The sequence below is a fragment of the Micropterus dolomieu genome, linkage group LG22 (genome assembly GCF_021292245.1).
Source record: "Micropterus dolomieu isolate WLL.071019.BEF.003 ecotype Adirondacks linkage group LG22, ASM2129224v1, whole genome shotgun sequence".
Lineage (NCBI taxonomy): Eukaryota > Metazoa > Chordata > Actinopteri > Centrarchiformes > Centrarchidae > Micropterus > Micropterus dolomieu.
In genome coordinates, this window is record NC_060171.1 from 4,824,539 (window position 1) to 4,848,960 (window position 24,422).

General features: G+C 40.2%; 1 protein-coding gene across 1 annotated transcript; it reads left to right on the forward strand.

Moving 5' to 3' along the window:
• Nucleotides 1–8,790: 8,790 nt before the first annotated feature.
• LOC123961758 (ceramide kinase-like) lies at nt 8,791–24,413 on the forward strand. The gene is made up of 13 exons (XM_046037407.1): nt 8,791–9,121; nt 16,777–16,917; nt 17,242–17,364; nt 17,477–17,602; nt 17,693–17,759; nt 18,046–18,191; nt 19,068–19,142; nt 20,305–20,457; nt 21,587–21,692; nt 21,912–21,991; nt 22,615–22,820; nt 23,014–23,234; nt 23,338–24,413. Exons 1-13 carry the CDS (start codon nt 8,986–8,988, stop codon nt 23,423–23,425), a joined length of 1,668 nt encoding a protein of 555 aa, XP_045893363.1. The 5' UTR covers nt 8,791–8,985; the 3' UTR covers nt 23,426–24,413.
• The last annotated feature ends 9 nt before the right edge of the window (nt 24,414–24,422 follow it).

Below are 24,422 nucleotides of genomic sequence, written 5' to 3' on the forward strand. Positions count from 1 at the left end.
TATGTTCAAAGAGAAGAAATTTATTAAAAGTCTGTTTGCGGGCCTTTACAGGAATCTGAGAAATATCCCGTTTGAAAATAGAACAAAAAACCTGGAGGCGTGGAGTTAGGAGTGAGTTTAGTGATCTAGCAGCTCGAGGTTTTGTTCAGACTGCAGGCAGATCAGATTTGTTTCTCTAATCAGATTGTCCGTATTGTTAGTTGCAAGTGATCAGATGGAATTTGTGTACAGATCACAGACTGTATAAAAGAAGTAGACGTGGCTGTTGTGATAACTGCAAAAATTAAATGCCACGCTATTGGCAAGCTAACCGCAACAAATACTGGGTGGCTTTAGACTTCAGTGCGTGTTAAATAAATCAATCAAAGCTTCAAAAATTTGATAAGCATTACGGGGGCTGTAACAGTTCATGGTGAAGGACTGATCGCCATGTGTTGTGTTTTAGTGTGTGTGGGTTGCTGAGGTTTGTAAATTTACTCAGGTCAGTAACGCAAAAACAAAATAAAAATGACTATAATACCGCATACCACCCTGTTGAGGCACAACAAATCACAGAAGGGGAAATTACTTAACCATGACAGCGCCAGATGCACCGTGCCGTCACCCATTGGTTTGTGGACTACCATTTTAAAGTTTGAGTTTCACTTCTTGGCCGTTGTTGTCTTTTTGTTTTGTTTTTTGGAATCAGAAGTGACCATCACGGGGTAGCCACGTTGCAAAGCATACCCTCCTTTATCATCTATTTTACTCTAAAAGGGACCGTAATTTACCAAATCAACATCATGCTGTATTGAAGAAGACTTGAAACTAGCAGTTGAGACTATAAACTCATTAGGAAGGTGTTTACTCAGGTAATAAATCAAGTGAGAAGTAGGCTCATTTTGTCAGAGACCTCTGTACAATCTGACTTCTTTTTACATTTATTCATTTAGCTGACGCTTTTATCCAAAGCGACTTACAACTGCTATACATGTCAGAGGTCGCACGCCTCTGGAGCAACGAGGGTCTAAGTGTCTTGCTCAGGGACACAATGGTGGATGTCTCACAGTGGGAATCGAACCCAGATCTCCCACACCAAAGACAAGCATCTTATCTATGAGTCGCCCCTGCTGGACGTTAGAAAGAATGCAGGTTTAAGGTTCCTCCGTATTGGCTTCACTTTTCAGAGGAGGTTCCCATCTTGGTCCAGACATCACCGACCTCTCTGCATGGGTTCTTATGGTAACGGCTGAGACTACTACAGTTTCCTCTGAAGAGCTTTTCGCAAAGCTGCTTAGACAGGCTTTTACTAAGAACAGAGAGAACTCCTGAGATAAGAGGAAAGGCCCCAGTGACCCAGTTACTTTGGAAGACGTTTGCAGTTGTTGGTTGTCGATTAAAGTGAAATTTAAAACACACTGTACTGTACTCCATTAATGTACTGTGACTGACCTTTGACCTTCAGTCTGACCCGTCTGGTCTCTGATCCTGCACTTCTCCTGTTCATGCTGTGGTGAGAAGAGTTCACTCGACTGGGTCTGTCGGTGGTGTCTACTGGGACAGCTGCTCTGCAACTTTGCCCATCGTCCATTTTAGATGACATCACCTGAGTGGACGCAGCTGGAAAGACTGTCATCATGCATCACAGAGAGGGCGGAGCAAAGGGCTCACCATCTATTTTCTATATATAACCCTGACCTACACCCTCCTTCTCCTCCTCACCATCCAGCCTCCTTGTTTCCTCACTGCAGCCTGAGAGTCGGAAGCAGCTGCATCCATCACGGGCCGGAGAGGAGCTTCCTGTCGGACTCATCCGTCTCTGCTCTTCATCTCTCGGGGGAGGATGGGACGGCATCTGGCTGTGTGACCTGAAACTCAGAGGTCACAGGGTCAAACTCAACAACAAAATAAAAGTCTTTAACGCTCATGAATGAAAACTCGATGTTGAACTTTGTGTTTGGGTCAGAGTGATGATTTTATTTTGTCTTTTATTAATTAAATACATTCAAACAAACAGAGCCAGCTCAATTTTAGTTTGTCCACAACCATTCAAACATGGTACCTCACCAGCAAATGCTCTGTTCCTTTGAAGAAAACCTACAATTACTTGGCTTTTGTTCTCAATGTTGGTGCATTATTCTACTAACAGCAGACTACACTGTTTGAAGAATCATTGATTCATTTCTTCAACATCACTGCAATGGATCTCCTGAAAGTTTGAAATCTGCATATGTGGCAACCTTTACAACAAAGAGTAACTACAAACGTTGAGAAAAGGGTTTGAAGTTTTCAGATTTAACACTGTAACATAATCCCCTTCAGACATATTTTAAGACATATAAAAATACTCTGCTTGGACTAATAATTTGTGTCTGATATGGGTTTTATTTTTACAAAAAAAGTGAAATTACCTTTTTAAAGAATCTTAAAATTACACCTATTCATTCTCCCTCATTGGAAAATCCAAATTCTATGAATATATGAATATTTTTCATTTCAAAGGTTTAACAGTGAGACACAAAATGTCTCCTGCTTCAATGAAAAGTCCATTGTCAGTCCTAACTTTAAACATCACACTTGTGATAAGTTGCATATTGGAAAATGATTGGATTCCAAACTCATTGTTGTGTTCTCACTCAGATTTAAGATGCCTTTTACGCTGATTATTTTACTCTAAAAACATTATCACACATGTTTATCACATTATCGCACAAGACTTAACTTCAGATGATCCAGACAGTTACCTGTCTGGATCATCTGTTTGTAGGAGACCTGGTCCTGGTCTCTAATAATCAGGGGGAGAAATACAGTACTCATCATTAACTGACTGACAATTCTGAGTTTCTGACCTGCTCTCTGACCTGTCATCAAGCATCGTCGCTTCCACCTCATCTTCTGGATCCAATCAGCCTGAACTCTCCTCCGCAGGCCATCACATGCTGCTTTTCATGGCTGAAAGAAAACCTGATAAGAGTCCAATGAGATATTCCATTTCATTAGGACAAAAACAGGCTGAATGTCAAGAGTTTTGTTTGTCAACGAACAGAAAATTACATTTCTAACAATGCAGAGGCAGAGAGAGAGTCTCCTGAGAGTCTTAAATTAATCTAAATCAGAGAAAATCCAGTTTTAATAACCTGCTGCTGATGACACACTAATCATCAACAACAGGTTTAAAATGAAAATATCCAGCTACTTGATGTGCTGAAACCTAGATTACAGGGCATCCTATAACCCTTCATTCAATGTTTTTCATGTCTCCTGGACTTGCAGCTAAAAATGAATTTAATGCAACACAAGTGGAAAGATGGAGCCCTGCAGACAGAGTGGATTTATAGGAACACAGTGAAACATACACTACAAAGAGGTATGTGGGTAAATCAGGAATTTAAAATCAATATGATTTTTATTGAGTTGTTCAGTTCAGATTCAGCTGAAGGTTAAAACAGTGTGAGCTGAAATTAATGGCAGTTTGAAAATGCATCATATGAAAGAAGAATGAATAAAATCTGAAAAGGAAAATAGCTTCTCACACACAGTGCGGTGAGTGCAGCAGCAGCTCCCCCTGCTGCCTCTGAACTAAACTTCCTTGTTTGAAATTAAACTGGAATGAAGAGCGGTGGAAACACACAACACATCCCGGGAAACCGAATCTTTCCAGTCATGGAAACGTCCTGCAAAATGTCAAAATAAGCTGATGTGTCTTTGAAAACAGTGAGTGGATGTCAGTCAGTTCTTTCATCAAGTCTTGTTTGTTCGTTTTTTAAGGCACATAACAGTCACAGAAGTGTTTTTGTTTTCATCAAAATATAAATGGAAAGTAAAGTAGAAAAGTTCCATAGTAAAGTTATTCATTTTGTGCATTTTGGTTATCACTGTTGTTTGTTTGGAACTGGAGCATTTCCATGTTTTTATGGATGAGTAAATGAGTTTAATCACAGTTGTCAGTTGTGAATCGATGTGTCTTGAGCTGCAACAATTAGTCAATGAATTGACTATTTGTGAACTATTAAATTAATCGCCAACTATTTTGATAATCGAAAAATTGTTCTGAGTAATTTTTTCTAAGGAAAAATGTCCAATTTCTTTGATTTCAGCTTCTCAAATGTGAATATTTTCTGGTATATTTACTCTTGTATGACAGTAAACTGAATATCTTTGAGGGATTTGAGTTGCAGCACTAATTACTTACACTTTTTCAAGTGTATCTTGTCGTTTAGGTATGAGGATGTGCTGTTAAAACCATAATCACGTTCATAATTTTAATGTATATGATGGGAGACACAAGTCCTTGTTCTGTGCAAAAGCAAATATGAGGTTCCAGCAGTTTGAGTTTTACAAATCAAATGGGTATTTTCCAATGTTAGTCTTTTTGGTTGTGCTTCCAGAGTTTCCTGAGAGGGATAGTAACACAAAGAAAGAAGGAATGTTTTACTTATTTCAACTTGATTGAACTCAGTCTGATAATTAAAAGTCCAAAAGTTAGGTAGTTCTGCACATTTTTAACCTGAGTCTCAGTCTGGAGCGAGTTCCCCATGTTGAGATCAAGGTTCTGATGTCCATTCATATCCAACCCGACAAGCAAAGAATATTCATCTCCCTTATTATCATACTACTCTTGGACAATATTCCATAAAATACAGAGGACTATTACTTTGGAGTACCATTCCCCTCTCTATCAAAACGTGTCCATCGTTGTCAGTACTTAAGTCAAACATGAAAAAATGCTTAATGTCATGGTTATTGTCATTGTTTCTATTATAATTCTGTAGAATATCAACTGAAAATCTAGGGAGGTCTCACTGTAAGCCGTTGGGGGTTTTGTACCTCTCCTGCTTATTTTTGTTTTTGTGTTTTGTGCTACTAAAAAATAAATAAATAAAATGCTTTACCCTATGCAATTTGCTTACCAACCGTGCATTGGGGTGGATGACATCATCTGCCTACTGCACAGATCCCGCTCGCACTGTGAGGGTCAAACAGGATTTTACTGCTGTAGTTGGTTGAAGTGGAGCTCATTTCGAAGTATTTTATATACCGATATAAAATACTTCATTTAATTTTCCTTTAGTCGACTGACTGCTTGGTTTGTAAAAATAAAATAGTGAGAAATACCGTCACAGTTACCCAGAGGCCAAAGTGACACCTTAACATCCATCTTCAACCGCTTATCCGGGGTCAGGGTCTGGAAAACCAGCAAATCCTCGTGTGTGTGAGGCTGGAACCATGAAATGTTTTAACATAACAGTTATCAAAATAGTGATTATTATTATTATTTTATCATTATTATTCCATTATGCCCAAATATTATTACTGACTTCAACCTTCTGTGTAAATGTAAGCAGTAAATAATAAACCAAGACATTATTGTAGGCTACATTGCAGAAGAAACTTCACAAACATCAAAGGTATATACAGATACAAAGTTTAAAAAGCAGATCAGGTTTTGGGTTTGATGTTCTAGGTTCTGCTTGTCCCCGTGTGTTTTAGTTTCTCTAAATTGCAGTCACTCCATGTATTCTTTTTTATTTTGGTTAATCTGTCCTCATGTGGTTTGCTGCAGCTGAATCAGGAGGCAGAGCTGGTTGTTGTTATGTGCACTTGACTTCCTGTGTTATCTTGTCATGTGTCTTTGTCTAGCTTTGTTTCCTGTTGTCTGGTTATCCTGATGTGTTTCACCTGTTCACTCCCTCCCTGCTCATTTGCCCCTAATGTGCTCAGCTCTGTTCTGCCCTTGTCGTGTCCTCATTGTGTGTTGAGAGTTTCTGTTCTGTCTCTGTGTTCGGCTTAGGCTACTTAACCCAGTTTTTGGATTCCTATTTGTCTTGGATTAAAAGTTACCTTTTTTCAGACCTCTGCCTACAGTTGCCTGTGAGCCTGTGTATTTCTGTTTGGATTAAACATCCTAAACTGCATCAGTGTCCCCAGTGTCCTGCATCGGGGTCCACAACTCCGTCTCGGCACTTTGCCACTGATCCTGACTACTACAACTACTACCACTAATGATAATAGGCTAACAATAATAATAATAATAATAACAACAATAATAATAATAATAATAATAATAGTACATCAGAGGCCTGTACCATGAAGCAGGATTTGAGCTTATCCAGGTCACTTCGGGGTTAACTCTGGGTTTTCAGTACCACAAAGGTGGTTCACTTCTTACTGGGGTTGATCTCCATGGTAACTTATGCTGAACGGCTCCAGATAATAGATCAACTCTGTGAAAACGCCGCCTGCTGACCAATCAGCTCTCTTGGAAAATGACATCACCGTCAGAGGTGATGTGGAGAAACTCTTGACTATAGCGATATCATCCTACAGAGACTGATTAAAAGCCTTAGGCTATTGTTGCCTACAGGTTTGACAGTACAGCATGATAAGCCTACTTACTGCTTTGAAATGTGTTTTTTCATTTGCTCCCAGTTCGTTTTACTTTTCTTATGTGAGGCTGAATATTAGGAGCAGTCTGGAAGGGATATTGAAATACTACATTTTAATATGAACGTAGGCTGTCTATTTTAGGTTAGTATAGCTTTCTTAGGCCTACTACGGAGACTGCAGTCATGTCTATGTGGGTGCAGGTAATGAGGTGAGTTTTCAGTAGCCTAAATGTTGAGATTCAGTCTTTCAAGCACTATTTGAGCACATTTTATGGCATGAATGGAGTTTTCGTTTCATTGCTTTATGAAGTTAATTTAGAACAATGTTTGAACACTTTTGAGTGTGTTAAATAAATTAATGTCATTTTTGAAGTGACGACAAGTTTTTCAACGTGGAAACGGCGACACACAGCCGAGCTGAAAGAATAAGGCTGATAATTTCATACAACTCATAAGAACACTTTAAATCAACGCATTATTATAGACTATGCCTACGCCTGTTTATTTAGGCATTTACGCTGTCTGCGATTTTCTGTCTCCCTGCATGTGTCAGCTGCAGCCGTGCTACTGTCGTATATCTGTAGTGTTGCAGTTGAATCCTTGTTCGCTAATCCCGATTGTTAGAGTTAGTTAAGCCAGATAACGAAAACATATCCTGGGTATGTTGAACTCGCTTCGTGGTACAGGCCCCAGATAAGACACTTTGGAACACTAAAACATTGTGCTAGCATTCATAAAAGAATAGTTCCCACCCATTTTCAAGGACAAGATTTCCCATGACTATCAATAATAGGCTAATTAATAATGACATTTAATTAAATTTTCCATCACCTCTCACTACATACAAGTACATACAGTAAAATAGCATTATTTACTCCAAAGTCTGTGTCTAATTATTATATGACAATTAAACATCATTTTCCATCTACGTAAGTTATTTTCATATTTGCTATCTCTTATGCCCCTCTATGACAAAATCAAATTTCATGACTTTTCCAAAATGTCAATGAATTTACTTAATTCCATGACTTCTCCAGGCCTGGAATGGGATAGGATTTTAAAATTCCATGGCTTTCCCAGTAATTCCATGACCGTGGGAAACCTGTAAAAGGCTTTTTTTAAAGTTATATGACAGGAAACAAAAGGTTTGCCTTATATTATAAGATCACGGTGAATGAGCTGTGAGTTCTCGTGTAAAAATTAATAGGAAACTCTTATCTTAAAACTGATAAATTCAAAACAAATTTACAAAAAAAAAACCTCAGTGAGCAGAAAAATAGATTTTGGTTTCCAGCAGTTGCGTACCTCGTCACAGGATCAGACGACGTGATGACGACAGATGCATTCAGGTGCTGTGTGAAATGTAGGAATTGTTAAATAGAAACAACCCAACAGAAAGACTCGGGGAGAATTATTGATTTCAAAAGATTGGATGTCTGTTTAATATGTGATCTTTAGGATTCAAAAATGGTAAGCCCTTGATTTTTTTTAAATTGCCTGTACTTGACCAGAACCTTGATTTTAATTGCAAGTAGGCCTACTTTGCTTTGTTGTTTTTGTCTTTAAGGAGGTTATGTAAGATTTTCAAAACCACCTTAAACGCCCTTTAAATATCAACTCCATCTATTAATTTGGTTATTATTTTTTCCAACTCCCCCCAAAAAAACAAATTTATTTTTGCACAAATTCTATGATAATTTATTCACATCAAACAAACTATTAGATTTTCATTAATATCACTAAATACGTCATGTTTAAGACTTTGAATTTCTGAATGTTTTCTTTCATTTACAAAAAAGAACTGACAGCAGGTTTTATATTTAAGTTCACAAAATGTAAAATATTACAAATTAAATTAAATGAGGCTCTAGTTTTAGAGTCCATGCAGTATTTTAATATGTCCAGATACCAATTTAGTTTAAAAAAAAAAATATATATATATATATATATATATATATATGTATAAATGCTCTGTATTTGTATAGCGCCTTTCTAGACCACTCAAAGCGCTTTTACACTACATCTGCATTCACCATTCACACACAGGCGGAACAGCCACCAGGGGCAATTCGGGGTTCAGTATCTTGCCCAAGGACACTTCAACATGCAGGCTGGAGGAGCCGGGGATTGAACCGCCGACCTTCCGATTAATGGGTTCTACCTCCTGAGCCACATATAAAGACACAACAGCTTAAAAAAAAGATTTAAAAAAAAAACATAGAGTTTCTTTTTAAAATTGCAACAGTATATAAACTATAAAATTTCCAAATAAAATTAAATTTTGAATTTTAGTTGATACTTTCTGATAATCACGTTGTTAGTGTCGTTTTGTATAAAAGTCCCAAAATCCAAACCTTTCTGGCAGCACCTGAACGCATCAGCAGGCCCCTCCTACTTCCGATAGGAAACCGCTATCTGCCAGAAAAAAAAGCCTCCCGTGTGGAAAAATCCGCTACACGGACATATGTTTGCTGAAACTCCTGCTGTTTGATAGTCGTTCATTTGTAACTAGCCTCCCCGGACACACACACAGAGAACATGCCCGGACAGAGGTAACCGTACCCGGGCCGTCACTGCCCCCTCAGCCGGCTGAAGGACGGAGCAGAACGGAGAGACGCAGATGGAGAGGCCGGGCAGGCTGCTGCTGCTGTCCGAGCTCCGCGTCAGAAACGCCGCATACGACGTGAGCTTGAACCGGTCCCTGCTCACCTGGAAGAGACGGATCTCCAGCCCGGTGTACCACCCGTTTAGACCAAGTAAGACCCAGATAATCTGTCTGTCTTTGCGTCTTTACCTCCCTGTTGTGTGTCTGTCGGGCTTAAACACACCGCGGCATCCTGCGAGATAAACAAAGAACAGAAAGGGACATGTTTGGACCTTAGATACAAGCTAATGCAGAGATCAGAACATGTAAAAAATATGTTATATATATATATCCGGTTACATAACACACAACATCCAGTCTGACACTCAGTATGTGGAGGTCTGAGTCTGCAGGCAGTGGGTGAGGAAAAATAAACCAAACCTCATACATTTTCTATCGTATTCTAAACACAGGAACATCAGGAGAAACGCAGGAGATAAAATGTGTTTGAAGAACTGGAACTGTTGTACCAGGTGGAAAGAATCCCAAAGAGTGACTCCTGGTGACACCCTTTGTTTTTAAATGTTTTTTTAACAGGGAACTTGAGGTCTCACTCAAGGACATTTCTTGCTCTGAAATCCCATAAGAGAGGAGTAAATGCAGGAAGACGCTGGTGGAAACGTGAGTCAGAGTTGGAGAGAGGAGTTTGTTGTTGACTTGGTTAATACATCTCTCTGCTCAGGGTGTGTTCCAGCTCTCTTCATCTGTGGAACCTGTTGTATAAAAAAAGAAGAATCTGGATACTTAATTTCTCTCTAATTTTAGACTTATCTCTAAGCTCCCCTTTTTCGCAAAAGTCTTGGAGATTTTTAAGCAACTTCACAATCATTTTTAGATGATTTTAGTATTTATGAAAAATTCCAGTCTGGATTTAGGCCCCATCACAGTACTGAAACTGCCCTTTTAAGAGTTTTCAATGATCTTGACTCTGGAAACTCTGCTGTTTTAGTGCTTTTAGATTTGACTTCTGCCTTTGATAGGGTTAACCACTCCATCCATTAGGGCCACAGCACTCAAATGGTTGGCAGTTTCTCTTTTCACCTCGGTGAATGTTCTTCATCTGCTGCCCCTCTTTCTTGTGGGGTCCCTCACGGGTCCACATTGGGCCCCATGCATTTTTCACTGTACATGCTGCCATTGTGGTCCATTTTCAAGAAACACAATATCTCCTTTCATTGCTTTGCAGATGATATACAAATTTATTTGCCTTTAAAATCCAATGACAAAGCCTCACTTCAGTCCTTGCTTTAACTGCCTGAGAGATCTTAAAATATGGTTGGATCAGAATTTCTCTGAGTGAAAGTAGGACTGAGGTTGTTGTGTTCGGTTGACGTGGAGATTTAAGTGCTTGTGTAGATGCTCTTGGTACTTTAGGGACCTATAGTCGTCCATTTACCAAGAATCTAGGTGTGACCTTTGACAGTGCTTTAAAATTTGAAAAACAGATTTTGGTGTAAAAGCCATTTTCTTTCAGCTGAAACTGTTTGCTAAAGTCAAACCCTACCTGCCATGCAAAGACTTTGAAAGGGTAATTCACGCATTTATAACGTCTCGACTAAACTACTGTTTTCTTTGTATGTTGGTGTGGATCAGCCGTCTCTCCATCGGTTACAGTTAGTCCAAAATGCAGCAGCTCGACTTCTAACTGGAACTAAAAAGCACATTACCCCTGTTTTTAGCCTCACTCCACTGGCTTCCTGTTCGCTTTAGGATTGATTTTAAGATTTTATTGCTTGTCTTTAAAATTTTAAATGCTTTGGCACCTTCTTATTTATCAGAACTTCTGCTTGTACACACTCCCGTAAAAGCACTGAGGTCATCCAATCAGATGCTCCTCGATGTCCCCAGATCCAGGTTAAAAACTAAAGGTGATCGAGACTTTTCAGTAGCTGCTCCAAATCTTTGGAACACTTGAAACCGCTGACACTTTCAAATGGTTGCTAAAGATCCATCTCTATTCATTGGCCTTCAAACAGAGTTGAGTAGTGATATTTTTTTGAGCTTTTCTACTGTTGTTGTTGTTGTTTATATTTGTTGTGTATTCTGAACCTGTAAAGCATTTTGGTCAAATGTGCTCAGTGTTTCCCACAGAATGACAGGGGGCGTGCCCGAGTGCGTGCATCGATGTTGACTACCAGCTATATGCAGCGTGCTAGCCTCGAAAATCCGGCTGTATTATTAACATTAACTTAGCTCTCCTTATTAGCTAGGCTCCTTACATGGTTGCTAATGACTTTTTTTTTTTTTTTAAGCCGGGTCTCCGACATTGAAAGCGTTGTGTTGGACAGATTTGGCTGCAGGCAGGGAGGCTGATTGGGCTGGGCAATCACCTGTGCAGCTCTACCTTCAGAGCTTATTTAGCCAGGACTGATCAGTCTTTTGTTCGCTCTCCTCCTAGGCCGACGTCCTACCGGGTTTGTCTCGTGTTTCTTCTTTGGTTAATCCTGACAACACACACATACTGATAACTGATAATCATACTTTGCCACACCACATATTATTGGTGATCATTTGATTCTTCTTTTACTTTTATAATAAATCATACCATTGGCTTGCAAACCTGTTGTGTCTCACCTCCTTTTTGTCAAGGGCAAAGAGTTGGCTTGTGACACTATATAAATAAACTTGAACTTAACTTTTTGAACAAACACCTTTCTCCAAGTCTAACTCACGTTTCCACCCTTGTTTCCGGCATCAATCCGCCTCTGATGGGATTTCACTCGCTTCTCATCTGTATTAATCTGTAGAGCTTGTGATAAAATAAGTGCTGTGATGATATTTTGTAAGATATTGATGATGAATGGCTTGGTAGTAGTAATAATATAACTGTTACACAACAATAATAAAAATAATCAGTATCATCTAAGTCAGTTAACACTGTCTGTTTATCTAGGTGTGTCCTCGGTTAGAAAGGTGAGCGGTGTTCAGGAAATGGCTTATTTGAATATTCAGAGCAGCAGAGCAGGAAGTTTTCAGGGTGCATTGCGACCTGCTGACTGACCGCAGGCTGCCTCAGCCAGAATCAGAAACCTTTTTTACACCTGCTGAATGTTTGTGCAGGTAAAGATTACACTTTGTAGAAACGCCGGGATATTATGTTTCATTCACATGCTCCTCGGATGGTCCCGTTTCCTGAGTTGTGAAGTCGTTCTTTCCGACTTCATGTGCTTTTAAGTCGGAATGTGGAAACAACATGGACGCTGCTGCAAAGATGTGTTGGATTAGCACTGTTATCCAAGTATGCTGTAACAGTATGAAGCTTTCTATTACACAGTGCTTTTTGTCACATAGTTTGTTACTGCAATAACTTTCCGAATTAATCTAGGCCACTCTAACTGGACATCAAACCAACAGTTAGAACCTCATTTACATTTACTCATTTGCCAGGCACTTTTATACCAAGCGACTTGCATTTGAGGAACAACACACAAGCATCAACAAAGCATGAGATAGATCGATAGATGGATACTAGCAAGAGCTACACAACCTAATACCATATTACAAATATGTAGTAAATGTGTATGAAATACGTGATTTCACACCATTAATCCAACGTTTCTACTCATCAGCCATGTTGTTCGCCATGTTTCTACGCGTTTGACGTCAACAACTCGGCAACTCGTGTACCAAACATTTTCTGACTTCAGTGGGGCGTTCACGTGAATTTTCTTACTGAAATGTCTCTTGGGAGTCGTGGTTGACTTGTCTCCTTCAGTTTTTATGTTTGCAGGATTTCGACATTTTTACAAATCAAAGAATCAAATATTTTCAGTCAATTATGTTTAGTGTTCATGATCCAGAACTGCCAGTCGCCTCACATTGTCTTTGTGAACATGAACCAGTTGCTGCATGAAAGAACCTGAGAGGACTGACGGTGTTTGGTGTCAGCAGGTTGAAGCTCCTTTCTGTGTTCAGGTGTTGATCATCCACATTGCTTTTGCTATGTGTAAACTGCTGGGTGTGTAAACCTGAAACAGACTGCAGTGTGTGTTTCAGCTGTGAATCTTTAATGTCTGACCTGCTTTCTGTGCTGCTGCTGCTGCTGCTGCTGAGAGGAGCTGCTGCTATTTTCAGAACATTTACAAAAGTTTAAAACGACATATTAATAAATATAGTACGACATTTATTACCCAAATATATTGTTGATGTGGCTCAGGAGGCAGAGCTAGTTGTCCACTAATTGGAAGGTTGGTGTTGTGTGTGTGTGTGTGTGTGTGTGTGTGTGTGTGTGTGTGTAGTGTAAAGTGCTTTGAGTGGTGGGGAGATAAGACGGGTCCGTTTACACTTCAGTATCAGTATATTAAAATTTACTGATAAAGTTTTCCCGTTCAAGTGTGTGTATATTTTATAACCTGACCAATACTGGATTTTTGATTCTGAATAATGTTTTCAAACATACAACACAAACAGACAGTGTTGATACAGATCCCTTAGATTTAAATTAATGTAAAATTAAACTTGTCTTTAATGGAGACACCATTTCTAAATGACTTTAAACCTACTTCAAACCTATTTTTATATATATACTAATTCTTAGTTCTGTATCAACAAATAGACAAGATTTTTGATATACCGTTGATAGGGTACATTGCTAAAGACAAAAAAACACTGATTCCATCACAGAAACTTTGTTTATAACAAATCACAGTCAGTCATAATGTAGATTTGTTTGTTTTTTTGTAGTGGCGTGGCTCTATGTTGAACTTCGGTCCAAACTCAGATATCTTGACAGATATCCATGACATGAACTGCCATGAAATGTATTACAGACATTCAGGATGTAAGTTTGACTTTGGTGATCACTTTTCATCAGGTCACTTCTTCTAATACAAATGCCTGCAAAACTAATGACATCCCCATCAGCTTCAATTGCACTTTATGTTTAGTGCGAAATAGCAAATGTTAGTGTGCAAACAAGCTTTACCAAGACGATGATTAACACGTGGCTGTATAAAGAAAAAGATGTTCAAAGATGGCGCCGCATTCATTCCTATGAAAGATGCTCACTGGGACTCAGAAAAAAGCCTGTGTGGCTCTTTTTAGACTTCCTGTTGGCTTCCCGCACATATAAATGGGGGGGAAAGAATTTAATCAAATGGCTCATCTAAACTTTCCAAATGTTACTGGATAGAAGGGATCAAATTCTGATTATACAAAGAGTCATTTCAGGGGTTTATTAATTACAACAACTCCTTTTGTAATGATTGTGTATGGGAGGAAAAAAAGGCCGGTGTGCATCATGTGATCCTGCTAGTGTTGTAGTCAAGACCGCCCAAACCGAGACCAAGACCAGAGTTTATCAAGACGGAGACAAAACCAAGACTTTTAGGGGCTGAGACCAAGTCGAGACCGAGACCCAAGGGAGGGCGAGACTGAGTCAAGACCAAGACCAGTTCCCCACATAGGTACTTCATGTAATCTGAAAGATTAAAACACCCACATACAAACACTAAGAGCTGAAATCAACGTAAAAACATCTTTATTCAACACTCCTTTTCCATGCTTACCATCGCGGGAGAGGCCTGACAGTCGTTAACAGGAACAACACATTTTTAATCAGGGTTATTTGTTGGAGGTTAGGATGTTAACAAATAAATCAGACAATGCACAAGCAATTTATTGATACTCCCAAAGTTATGGTCTTGACTGGTCTGAGATAAAATCCCAAGTCCTCAATGTCCGAGACCGAGAAAAGAAGACCGAGTACAAATGTGGTCGAGGACGAGACGAGACCAAGACCATCAAAAGGTGGTATTAAGACCCGGTCTCAAGACCAAGACCTGTCTTGAGTACTACAACACTAGATCCTGCAATATCAAGTGGGGCCACTAGATGCTGTTAATATTGTCAAGGACTGATCCAGGGAAATGCAATAACTAAGCTGCGGCATAAAGTAAAATTACTCATTAAAGGAATAATATAAGGCATTTTTATTTATTTCTGATTACACTCCTGATAACCTTGAACTGCCTGTACTGTGGCGGTCTTCCACAGTTGACTTCGGTTCAGGGGTGTCCCAGCCGACAGTCTCCTGGGTGAGCCCTGCTCTGTTGGGTGTTTGGTAACTTTGTGGTTCTCCAACAGGGTTTTGTGTTCCTTCGTTCCCTCGTCGACCAGACTCAGGTAGGAGATTTTGCTCCCACAATGCAGCGGGCCCCCCGCACCTGCCGACCTGCAGATTTAGTGATTGTGGTGCTGCTGTTAGGACATGTTTCTATGTTTGATGGCTGAGCTGTTTGTGTGTTCCCAAACAGAACATGTTGTTATGTTCCAAAATGATGCTTATTCATCTTAGAAATGTATTTTAAAAAGATAAAATAGAAAGTGGACTTACACTCTTACAAAGATTCCAGACTACTGTCAAACTACTACCATTGTGTTTTATTTCATTAAGTCGTCCTGATTTCATTAAAGATGAATCAAAACTCACATTTTGGAATAAAACTCATGTTTTCCGAGAAGTAGAAAGTGTCCGTTTTGGTGTCGTTTTCCATCAACATCAAATCCAGCAGAAACATGCTGTCCTCCTCGCTGCTCCTGGTTCAGTGTTTCATGTGTAGTTTGTCTGAATAGTTTCAGTAACTCTGCTGTAGTGTCTTCTGTTTGTAGATTTATGCGCTTCTGCTTTCAGAAACATCCTGTTTAAACAAGCGTTCTTTAAAGGAATATTATTCTCGTTGTTTATGAGAGAGCAACATCGTAGTTAGCGTAGCTTAGCTAGAGTCCACCAATTGCTTAAAAATGGCATTCACAAGTTCCCCTCATGGCGCCTTCAGGTGGAAAGCGTTAATATTTTTCCCACCAGTTTTCCGCCAACTTTGTGTCAAGTCCTGCCCCCTTCTCGCCCCTACTCTGTCTCTGAATGGCTAACCTTAACCAACCAAACCAATGGAGGCAGCGAGTAGTAGCCAATCGGAGGCAGAGTTGTCGGAAAGCTAGTGGGGGGGAAAAAACATCACGCAGGTGGAAACAGAACACCGGCAAAGCGTTGATGCTTGATGATATCAGTGTCTCAGTTCATGTCCTTGTTGTACAGCAGAGTTTCTGCCCTCGTGGTTAACAGTGTGTAACATGTTAAATCACACATCTGTGAACATGACACAGATCATGTGATCGACAGGTAATCAATGGCCTCAGGTGGTCAGCTAGTAACCCCTAGATTTGAATGCGAGGTAGGGGTGTTTTGTTTTTTTGTCTCACTACTATTTTGTAGACTTATTAAAAAACATAAAACCAAGCTACATCTGTGTGAAATGAAATATAAATGAATAAATTTAGGAAATTAATGTTAAAATCGCACAAATAAATATGATTCATCAAAATCCACTTCTGATATAATGTACAGGTCATTGAGAATCTTCCTTGACCCGGTCTTCTCTGGTTTTTAGTCTCAACCTGGGAGTTATAAAGAACTACCAGGGGATTTCAGGCTGCAGTCAGCCTTATAGTGGGTCAGAGGGACAGTCAGGAGCCAGTGTGACATGAGCCTCACAGGTCATATTGAGGCCTGGAAGATCCTGGAAGTCCTGGTTTTACTTCAGTTCTCTGTAACACCAAAGAATATAGTTCAGAGAACCAGTTGGTTTCAGTTCATTTCTTTAAATATCATGTGAATGTTGCTGCATTTGAGGTTTCATTTGGTTGCAGTGACGTCATTCCTGGAACTGAAACTCAACCAGCTATCTGATGGTGCGTTCAGGTGCTGCAGAGAGGCTCCGAGATATCTGATCTGTACAAACAACTAACAAACTTTTTGTGTGTGGTCAGGTGTGTGTCACTGTGTGTCAGTGTCAGAGATCATCTCCGTCAGAGAGGAAGAGGAGGAGAGCAGCAGCAGAAAAACAGATGATGGCAGCTGGAAAAAGATCAAAGAGAGAGAAGGAAAGGACTGCAGGCAGGCCTTCACAGGTAAAACAAAAATCTGGAAACACAGGATGAACAGCTGGAAATGTACAAACACAGTTAAAACACCTGAAAACACCTTAAAACACAATATACACATCTGGATGCACAGCTGTATGTTCACTATGTGGATTGACTCAGAGCTCTGAGCGCTAACTGAATGAGGCAGCATGAGAATGAACTCTGGAAATATCTCAATAACTGGGGGCTAAATCTGTCTCTGTAGTTCCTTCACAATAAACGCATGCCATTGGCTCATGGGAGAAATGTTTTTAATGTGAAGCAGCTAATCAAAATGATCAGTTCTGACATGTGTCTGTTGTGTTTCAGTGTTTTATGTGGAGAGGTGCCAGCAGCACCGCTGGCGGTGTGCTGAGGTGACCTTCACGTGTCCAGAGGAGGCGCTCTGTCAACGCTGGGTCAGCAGCATCAGAGAGCAGCTCGCCGCTATCAGTACGTCTTTACTGAGACTACACTGAGACTAACACACACACACTGACCAACACACACACACTGACTAACACACACGTGATTGTTGAAAGAATCTGTCTGTTGTTGTCTACAGCCAGCAGACCCAAACACCTGCTTGTCTACATCAACCCGTACGGCGGGAAGCGACAGGGCAAACGCATCTACGAGCACAAGGTCGCTCCACTGTTCGCCCAGGCAGGCGTCTCCACGCATGTCATCGGTATGTCCGGTATCACTCACTTCCTGTTCTTGGGCTTCCTGTGTCAGGGATTTACATTAATAGCACATTGAGTGTGTTTTGTTTCCCTAGTGACTGAGTACGCCAATCATGCAAGGGACCATCTGAGGACGGAGGCGGAGCTGAAGAAGTTTGATGGGTGAGACCTCAGATGAATTATTACATGCTGTAACACCTGCAAGCCTGCTAATCTAGGTAAACCGCCAAAATAAAAGCACCACAGAGATCACACCTGTCAGGTTGCTGCCTTGTGTTTTACATCCAACGTTTTTTTTACACTTTGAGTGACAGTAAACAAATTCATTGGTCAGAGAATTTATCTTTTGTTTATGTAACATTGTGTATAGAGTTACAGTTTACACAGACGGTTAGTTTTTGTCACTTTTGTAAGCCCCTGCTAACATTTCACTTTGACCCCGGTTCAGGGTGGTGTGTGTCGGAGGTGACGGCATGTTCAGTGAGATCATCCATGGGCTGATCTGGAGGACACAGATCGACACCGGCGTAGATCCAAACTGTGTGGACGAAACTCTGCTTCCCTGCATGCTTCGCATTGGAATCATTCCTGCAGGTCAGAAACACAGTTGTGACTCCTGCTGAGAGGGAATCAGAGAATACAGCTTTTGTTTGGTTGATTGGATTAAAATGTAGGCAGTGTTGCCTCTCTGTGTAGAGGCTGAAGAGGCCCTTGAGATGTTTAATTTGGTTCCTGATGAGGTTCTAGATGTTTGTAAAGTTGTAGAGGTCCTTGAGGAGCCTCAACAGGCCCTTGAGGAGGTTGTAGAGGAGGCTCTATGAGGGACGTTTCTATAGTTTCCTGCAGTTTAATATAGCCTGAGCTTTAAAATAGAGGTCAAAGAATAAACTATGTTTGAGGTAAAATTATTTTAATAGACAGCTGACAGCCAATCAGAGAACAGGATTCTCTGTCACCGGTGTATAAATGCAGGTACTGACTGTGGCCTTGTTTCTCAGTTTATTCTGTTTGTTTGTGTCCTCTTTTGTCTTCTGTTGTTCTGCTTAAGTGCTCTATAAACACACAGTCATCAGGGAGACATTTATTTTTCTCTGCAGCAGTAGAGGAGAAGGAGCTCACCTGGTTAATTAATGGCGTGTGTGTGTGTGTGTGTGTGTGTGTGTGTGTGTGTGTTGCTCCGTGCAGCAGTGTTGTAAAATGAGCCAATTTTTTTTTTTAAAGCTTTGTATAAAACAGGCAACATTTATGCATAAAATCAGAATATCTGATGCTGTCAGACCAGTTGACCATTCTACACTCACACTAATTCTAAAAATTAGTTAATGTCAAAGAGGACATTTCAGAAAGTTATTACACACTGTATAGTTATAGAGCATTTTTGCACGCACATAAGAGGAGGATGTGACATTCGGTTGTTTGAGCTGGACGAAGTGATCGGGTCTTGAACGTCTCTCTGTCTGTTTGTTTCAGGTTCAACAGATTGTATCTGCTTCGCCACTGTGGGCACCAACGACCCTGTGACCTCTGCACTGCACATCATTGTGGGTCAGTCACATGTTCTCACTACACATGAAATAGAATCATTTCAGCACCTGACATGTTATTTAACATGTTCTACACAAAACACACATCTAAAAGGATCAAAACTGAAAGGATGAGGTTTTGTCCTGCAGTGATGAAATTTAACAGCTCATTTGTAAAATGACTCATGAAAGTCATAGAAGTTCCTCCTCTAGTATTAATTAATTGAACCACGTCCATCCCCTTTAAAGTCAAGTTTTTGCAAATTCCTCATATGTAAAAATCGCTTAGTTTATCAATAGAAAATTAACTTTTTTTTATAATCAGGTAATAGTTTGTCATTTTTTGAAGAATAAATAAAATAAACTTTAGCTGGTTTCATGTTGTCAAATGTGAGAATTTGCTGCTTTTCCTGGTAAAACTGAATATCTATGGGTTTTGGACTGTTTCGGCCAGACAAAACAACACATCAGAAGACGTCACCTTGGACTCTGGGAAAACTGACGTTTTCTGATGCTTTATAGATCAAATGATTCATCAGATAATTAATATAAGAGGATAAATCAATAGTGAAAATAATTATTCAGCCCAACTCAACTTTGCAAACTAGTCTGTTTAACTAAAGAGTGATGAAATTGGTCTCACCTTAAACAGATTTATGTGTGTTTATAATCTAGATGTTTAAATTGATTATGTGACGGATAATGATTATACAGAGTAATTTTGCTATTTTGGAAAACCAATCTCATTATCTCACCAATCGATAATCCAAATTGCACCAGATTTGTTACATTAATGCTGGATGTGATCAACCATGCCTTATTTTGTGACATCCAACAGTAGGTGGTGCTGTAAAGCTTTTTCAGGATAATATTGTTAGTATTATAAGTTCTATCCAAATTTAATGAAAACCCAGTCCATTGTGTACATTACTACGCTTTCCAGGGTCTCACGCTGCCATCTAGTGTCCTTTTGAGAAACCAGGCCCTGAACATGCACAGCAGGACGCTCTCTGAGCAAAACACCTGTTTGAGCCTTATTTATCACACATAGCTTCCGTATTATCTTCCTTGGATTATTAGACTCCAGAAAACCTGGTTGCATGTCTAGTTTTTTAATTGTATTTCTTAAAAACATTTTATTTTATGTTAGTATGTTGATTGTGTGTGTTTATGGGTGTGTTCAGGAGACTCTCAGCCGATGGACGTCTGCTCGGTTCATCACAACAACACGTTCCTGAGATACTCCGTCTCTCTGCTGGGATACGGTTTCTACGGGGACGTGCTAACTGACAGTGAGAGGAAGAGATGGATGGGTCCGGCCAGATACGACCTCTCAGGTAGATATACAACATGTGTTCAGATGTTATCAGGATAAGTCTGTGGTGTTAGTTACAATCCTGGGAATTGAACCAGCTGCTTTATTAGTAACTGGAGCTTCCTGTAGACAATACATCGCAACAACACAACATTTCCATCATCAGACAGAAGAAAGGAAGTGGGTTTGGGCTCTCGAGACATTTATTCATTATTCGTTTCAGACCAGTTCTCATATTATCAAGGGTGTAGGTTTGGTTTCTGAAAGGGTGAGGAGGGTGAAGTCACAAATATATTAGTAATATTTTTTTAAACCCAAATTATGTCAATATAACAAATAATACATCATGAAATTGTTCTCTATGAACAAAATAAGACAAACCTCTGTCCTTAACTACATTCTGTTTAAATGATGTTCTTACATAATATAACAATTACATACACATTAGATATCTATATATAGGTTTATGTTTATATTGTTTCTGCGCACCTTAGTCGCCAAAACAAATTCCTTGTATGTGTATAAACAACTTGGCAATAAATTCGATCCTCATTTCTGAATCTTCTGAGTGTGAAATCAAAATATATAATACGTTTTTAGCTTTAAAAAATGCAGAGCAGATCGTTTTCTTCAGTCCTGTGTACAACCCCAGAGCTGCCGTGTTAAAAAAAAGACAAATAATCTACAAAGCTTTTTGCTTTGCTAGTAATTTAAGGCAATTTTGTCTTTTACTGAATGTTATTAATGTTCCCTGCTTTCATAACACAATATTTTCAACTACCGACTGCTGTAATTCAAGTCTGAACGCAGCAATGAGGTGAACAGCAGCTAAGTTTATTTTTATGTGAATGTCACATGTATATAGAGGTGTTCTTTTCCTTATTCATCCAGAACTTTACAAATAAAAAACAAACAATGTTACATATGAAACAACACCAACAGCATACAAACAAAGTGCAGGGTGGACCCAGCAATACAAGCGCTGTATGAAAGACAACAGATATGATTGTGAAAGTGAATTAGAGCAGGTATAACAAGGTGTGATTAGTAGGTGAGGTAGCTGTCAGATGTATATGAATAGACCTTGTACTGATGATGAGGATGAGAGTAATTCTTGGTCGTCTCATCCATCTCTGCTCCGACTCCTGCAGGTGTGAAGATGTTCCTGACTCATCATTACTATGAAGGAGCAGTTTCCTACCTGCCGGCCAAAGGCATCATAGGAACGCCACGGGACGCTGCCAGGTGTCGATCTGGGTAAGAGAGTGAGAGAGAAAATATGTAAGAATAAGTCTGGTAAGTCAGGTAATGGCCAAAACTGGTTCAGTTCAGGTTAGCTAACAGTTCAATTTAGAGGTTAAAGCAGTTTGGATTCAGCTAAGGATTTGGTTCATGTGACAGTTTAGTAGCTAAAACACAACACATTGTTTTGTTCCTTTTTTTTAAAGTAACATCCGTGTGTCTGTACATTTTCAGCTGTTTGGTTTGTCAGCACAATGGGCAGCTACTTTCAGAGAGAGCTGAGACATACAAGATGGATGAAGCATCAAACAGCGGTGAGTTCAACAAATCTTCATCCAAAGCTTCCAAAACACAGGCTAGATATCCTGTCCTGTCCTGTCAATAGATTTTTACATGGGTGAACTGCAAGCAAGGATTCATCAGAAGTGATGAAAATACACCTTCCAACAACTCCAAAGATTGATTGATTTATATCTTGAATCTTAGATTATATTTGTGCTGTTTTTGGAAATAAAAGTTGTCCGTTAATGGAGCCCTGGGGCACGCCACAAGATCGTCCAGTACACAAGAAATGAAAATCACCAGGGTTGACGTGAAAAGACCTAATGTGCAAGTCGACAAAACAATCTTACCTCGATCTCTATCTATTTAGTAGCTTTTCTGGAGCTTTCAATCATAGCCCATGATCTTAATCTGCAGACGGAGTTTGGTTTTCATGCTCCGCTTTTCCTCTCCATACTGATATCTGATCGGTCTACTGGCTCTGGCAGTCTTTGAGATGCTACTGAATGTATTTGTTGTTGACTGTGGTTGTATTCTGGAAACCCTTCAGTTAATTTTGTTTAAATAAACTCTTGAGAACTTGCACACAACCCGGAGTGATAAAGGCAGCAGCAATAGTAAGAAAGGTCAAGTCTGTCTTTTGGTTGGGTTGCAGAGAGTGACGACGAGTGGAGGACAATCCGAGGGAAGTTCCTGGCCATTAATGCTGCCAGTATGAGCTGTGCTTGTCCTCGCAGCCCCAAAGGCCTCTCACCTGCTGCTCACCTGGCCGACGGCACCACAGACCTCATCCTGGTCCGAAAATGTTCCCGCTTTGACTTCCTCAGACACCTCCTTCGACACACCAGCAAAGATGACCAGGTAAATCAGAATTCTGGTTTATGGTCTTTCCACATAATCATAATCGAAAGACTTAAACCTCTGGTTTTCTCAGAGAAGAAAACTTCATTGGACAAATTAAATACTGATTTAATGCAAATTCCAAACACCTGGCACAGTTAGACCTGCTTCCCTCCAGGCCTCCCTCACTGTCTACTCCTTCTGTCTTCACCAGTTTGACCTGACCTTTGTGGAGGTCCACCGTGTGCGGCGTTTCCGCTTCACACCGCGTCACTGCCAGAGCGACTCGGACCTGGAGCTGGACCTGCGAGAGACCGGCAAACACCAGATTTTCAGCCAGATCTGCCGAGACCACCCGGCATGCGGCTGTGCCCCCGCCTACAGCAGCTGGAACTGCGATGGCGAGATCCTGACTCACACGGCCATTGATGTCAGGTACCACGACCCTCTGGGAGTTTCCTGCTTTGCCAATGTCAAATATTTTAACCCAGGCTAAATTTCTCCTAAAACCACTGTCTCCTTCTGTTTTTTTCCCAAGAGTGCACTGCCAGTTGATCAAGCTGTTTGCACGAGGGATCGAAGAACCTTTGGTGTTCGAGGATCTCACCAACCCCTGTGCAATATAGACCCTCGCCCCCATTGTTCCCTGTCAGACACTGGAGTGGGCTATCTGTTTTCAGCCTCTGCCTATGTTACTACTGCTGCCACCATCTCATGACACTCCTTCACATTTTTCACAAGTAGACTCGACAGGATTTACTGAATCAGCAATGAGTTACTCAACAAAGATGAGCGGTAGCCTACAGAAAGAAACGAAACAAAACAAAACTTGGGTCTGAAAGTCCAAAATGATTTCCAGACAAGAAGTGAGGTGTAGTTTCTTTGAATCATCCGTAACAGCTTTAAATCTATTCCTTGGTAACTTGCAGCTGTTTGTAGGACATAATAAGGAAATGATTGACCTGGAGAGTAAGGCTTCATCCTCAGGTTCTGGATTAGTTCTGGGCGAAGCTGTTGGTGTTTTGATGTGAACATGGTTGGTGGGTGTCTGGCACCTGATTTAACTTAAATATTGAACTCGGGTCCTAAAACTAAGACCCGTCTTGTTTGATAAGATTTTTTTCCCTATAATCCCCAGATCACGACTTGATGATCTGGTTACCTTGAGGTTAAAAATGCTGCCTGTTGCATGTAAATGCTCCGTTTTTGTATAGCGCCTTTCTAGTCTTTTCGACCACTCCAAGCACTTTTACACTACATCTCATTCACCATTCATTCACTGAGCTCAACAGAAACAAGTGTTTTGCCAGTTGTGTCGAGTGTTTCCTCTCACCAGGGCCTCCACCTCGTAGCTCTTCATCTTCCTCCTTGTACTTCTGGGGGTTTTCTTCCTGCTAGCCATGTTGGACCTTAAACAGATAGCTGCTGTAAGTTGAAAATGTCAAAGCAACATGCCACTGCCTATAGAATGGCTATTAGTCTGGTTTTAATCTCAAGTTTGGTCTCTTTTTAAGTTGACTCAGACTTTTTTCAGGTCACGTTGTTGTTTAGACTTGGTATTGTCCTGAATCTGATTTGTCTCAGTCTTGTGAGCGTTTGTTTTGTCATGACTCTGACCTGTCA

What these genes read in the sequence shown, in the direction of transcription:
- LOC123961758 (XM_046037407.1), top strand. Translation starts at nt 8,986, where the DNA reads ATGGAGAGGCCGGGCAGGCTGCTGCTGCTGTCCGAGCTCCGCGTCAGA. An exon ending in GGCCAGATACGACCTCTCAG is followed by an intron (nt 20,458 to 21,586) that starts GTAGATATACAA and finishes CGACTCCTGCAG; the next exon opens with GTGTGAAGATGTTCCTGACT. An exon ending in ACACCAGCAAAGATGACCAG is followed by an intron (nt 22,821 to 23,013) that starts GTAAATCAGAAT and finishes TGTCTTCACCAG; the next exon opens with TTTGACCTGACCTTTGTGGA.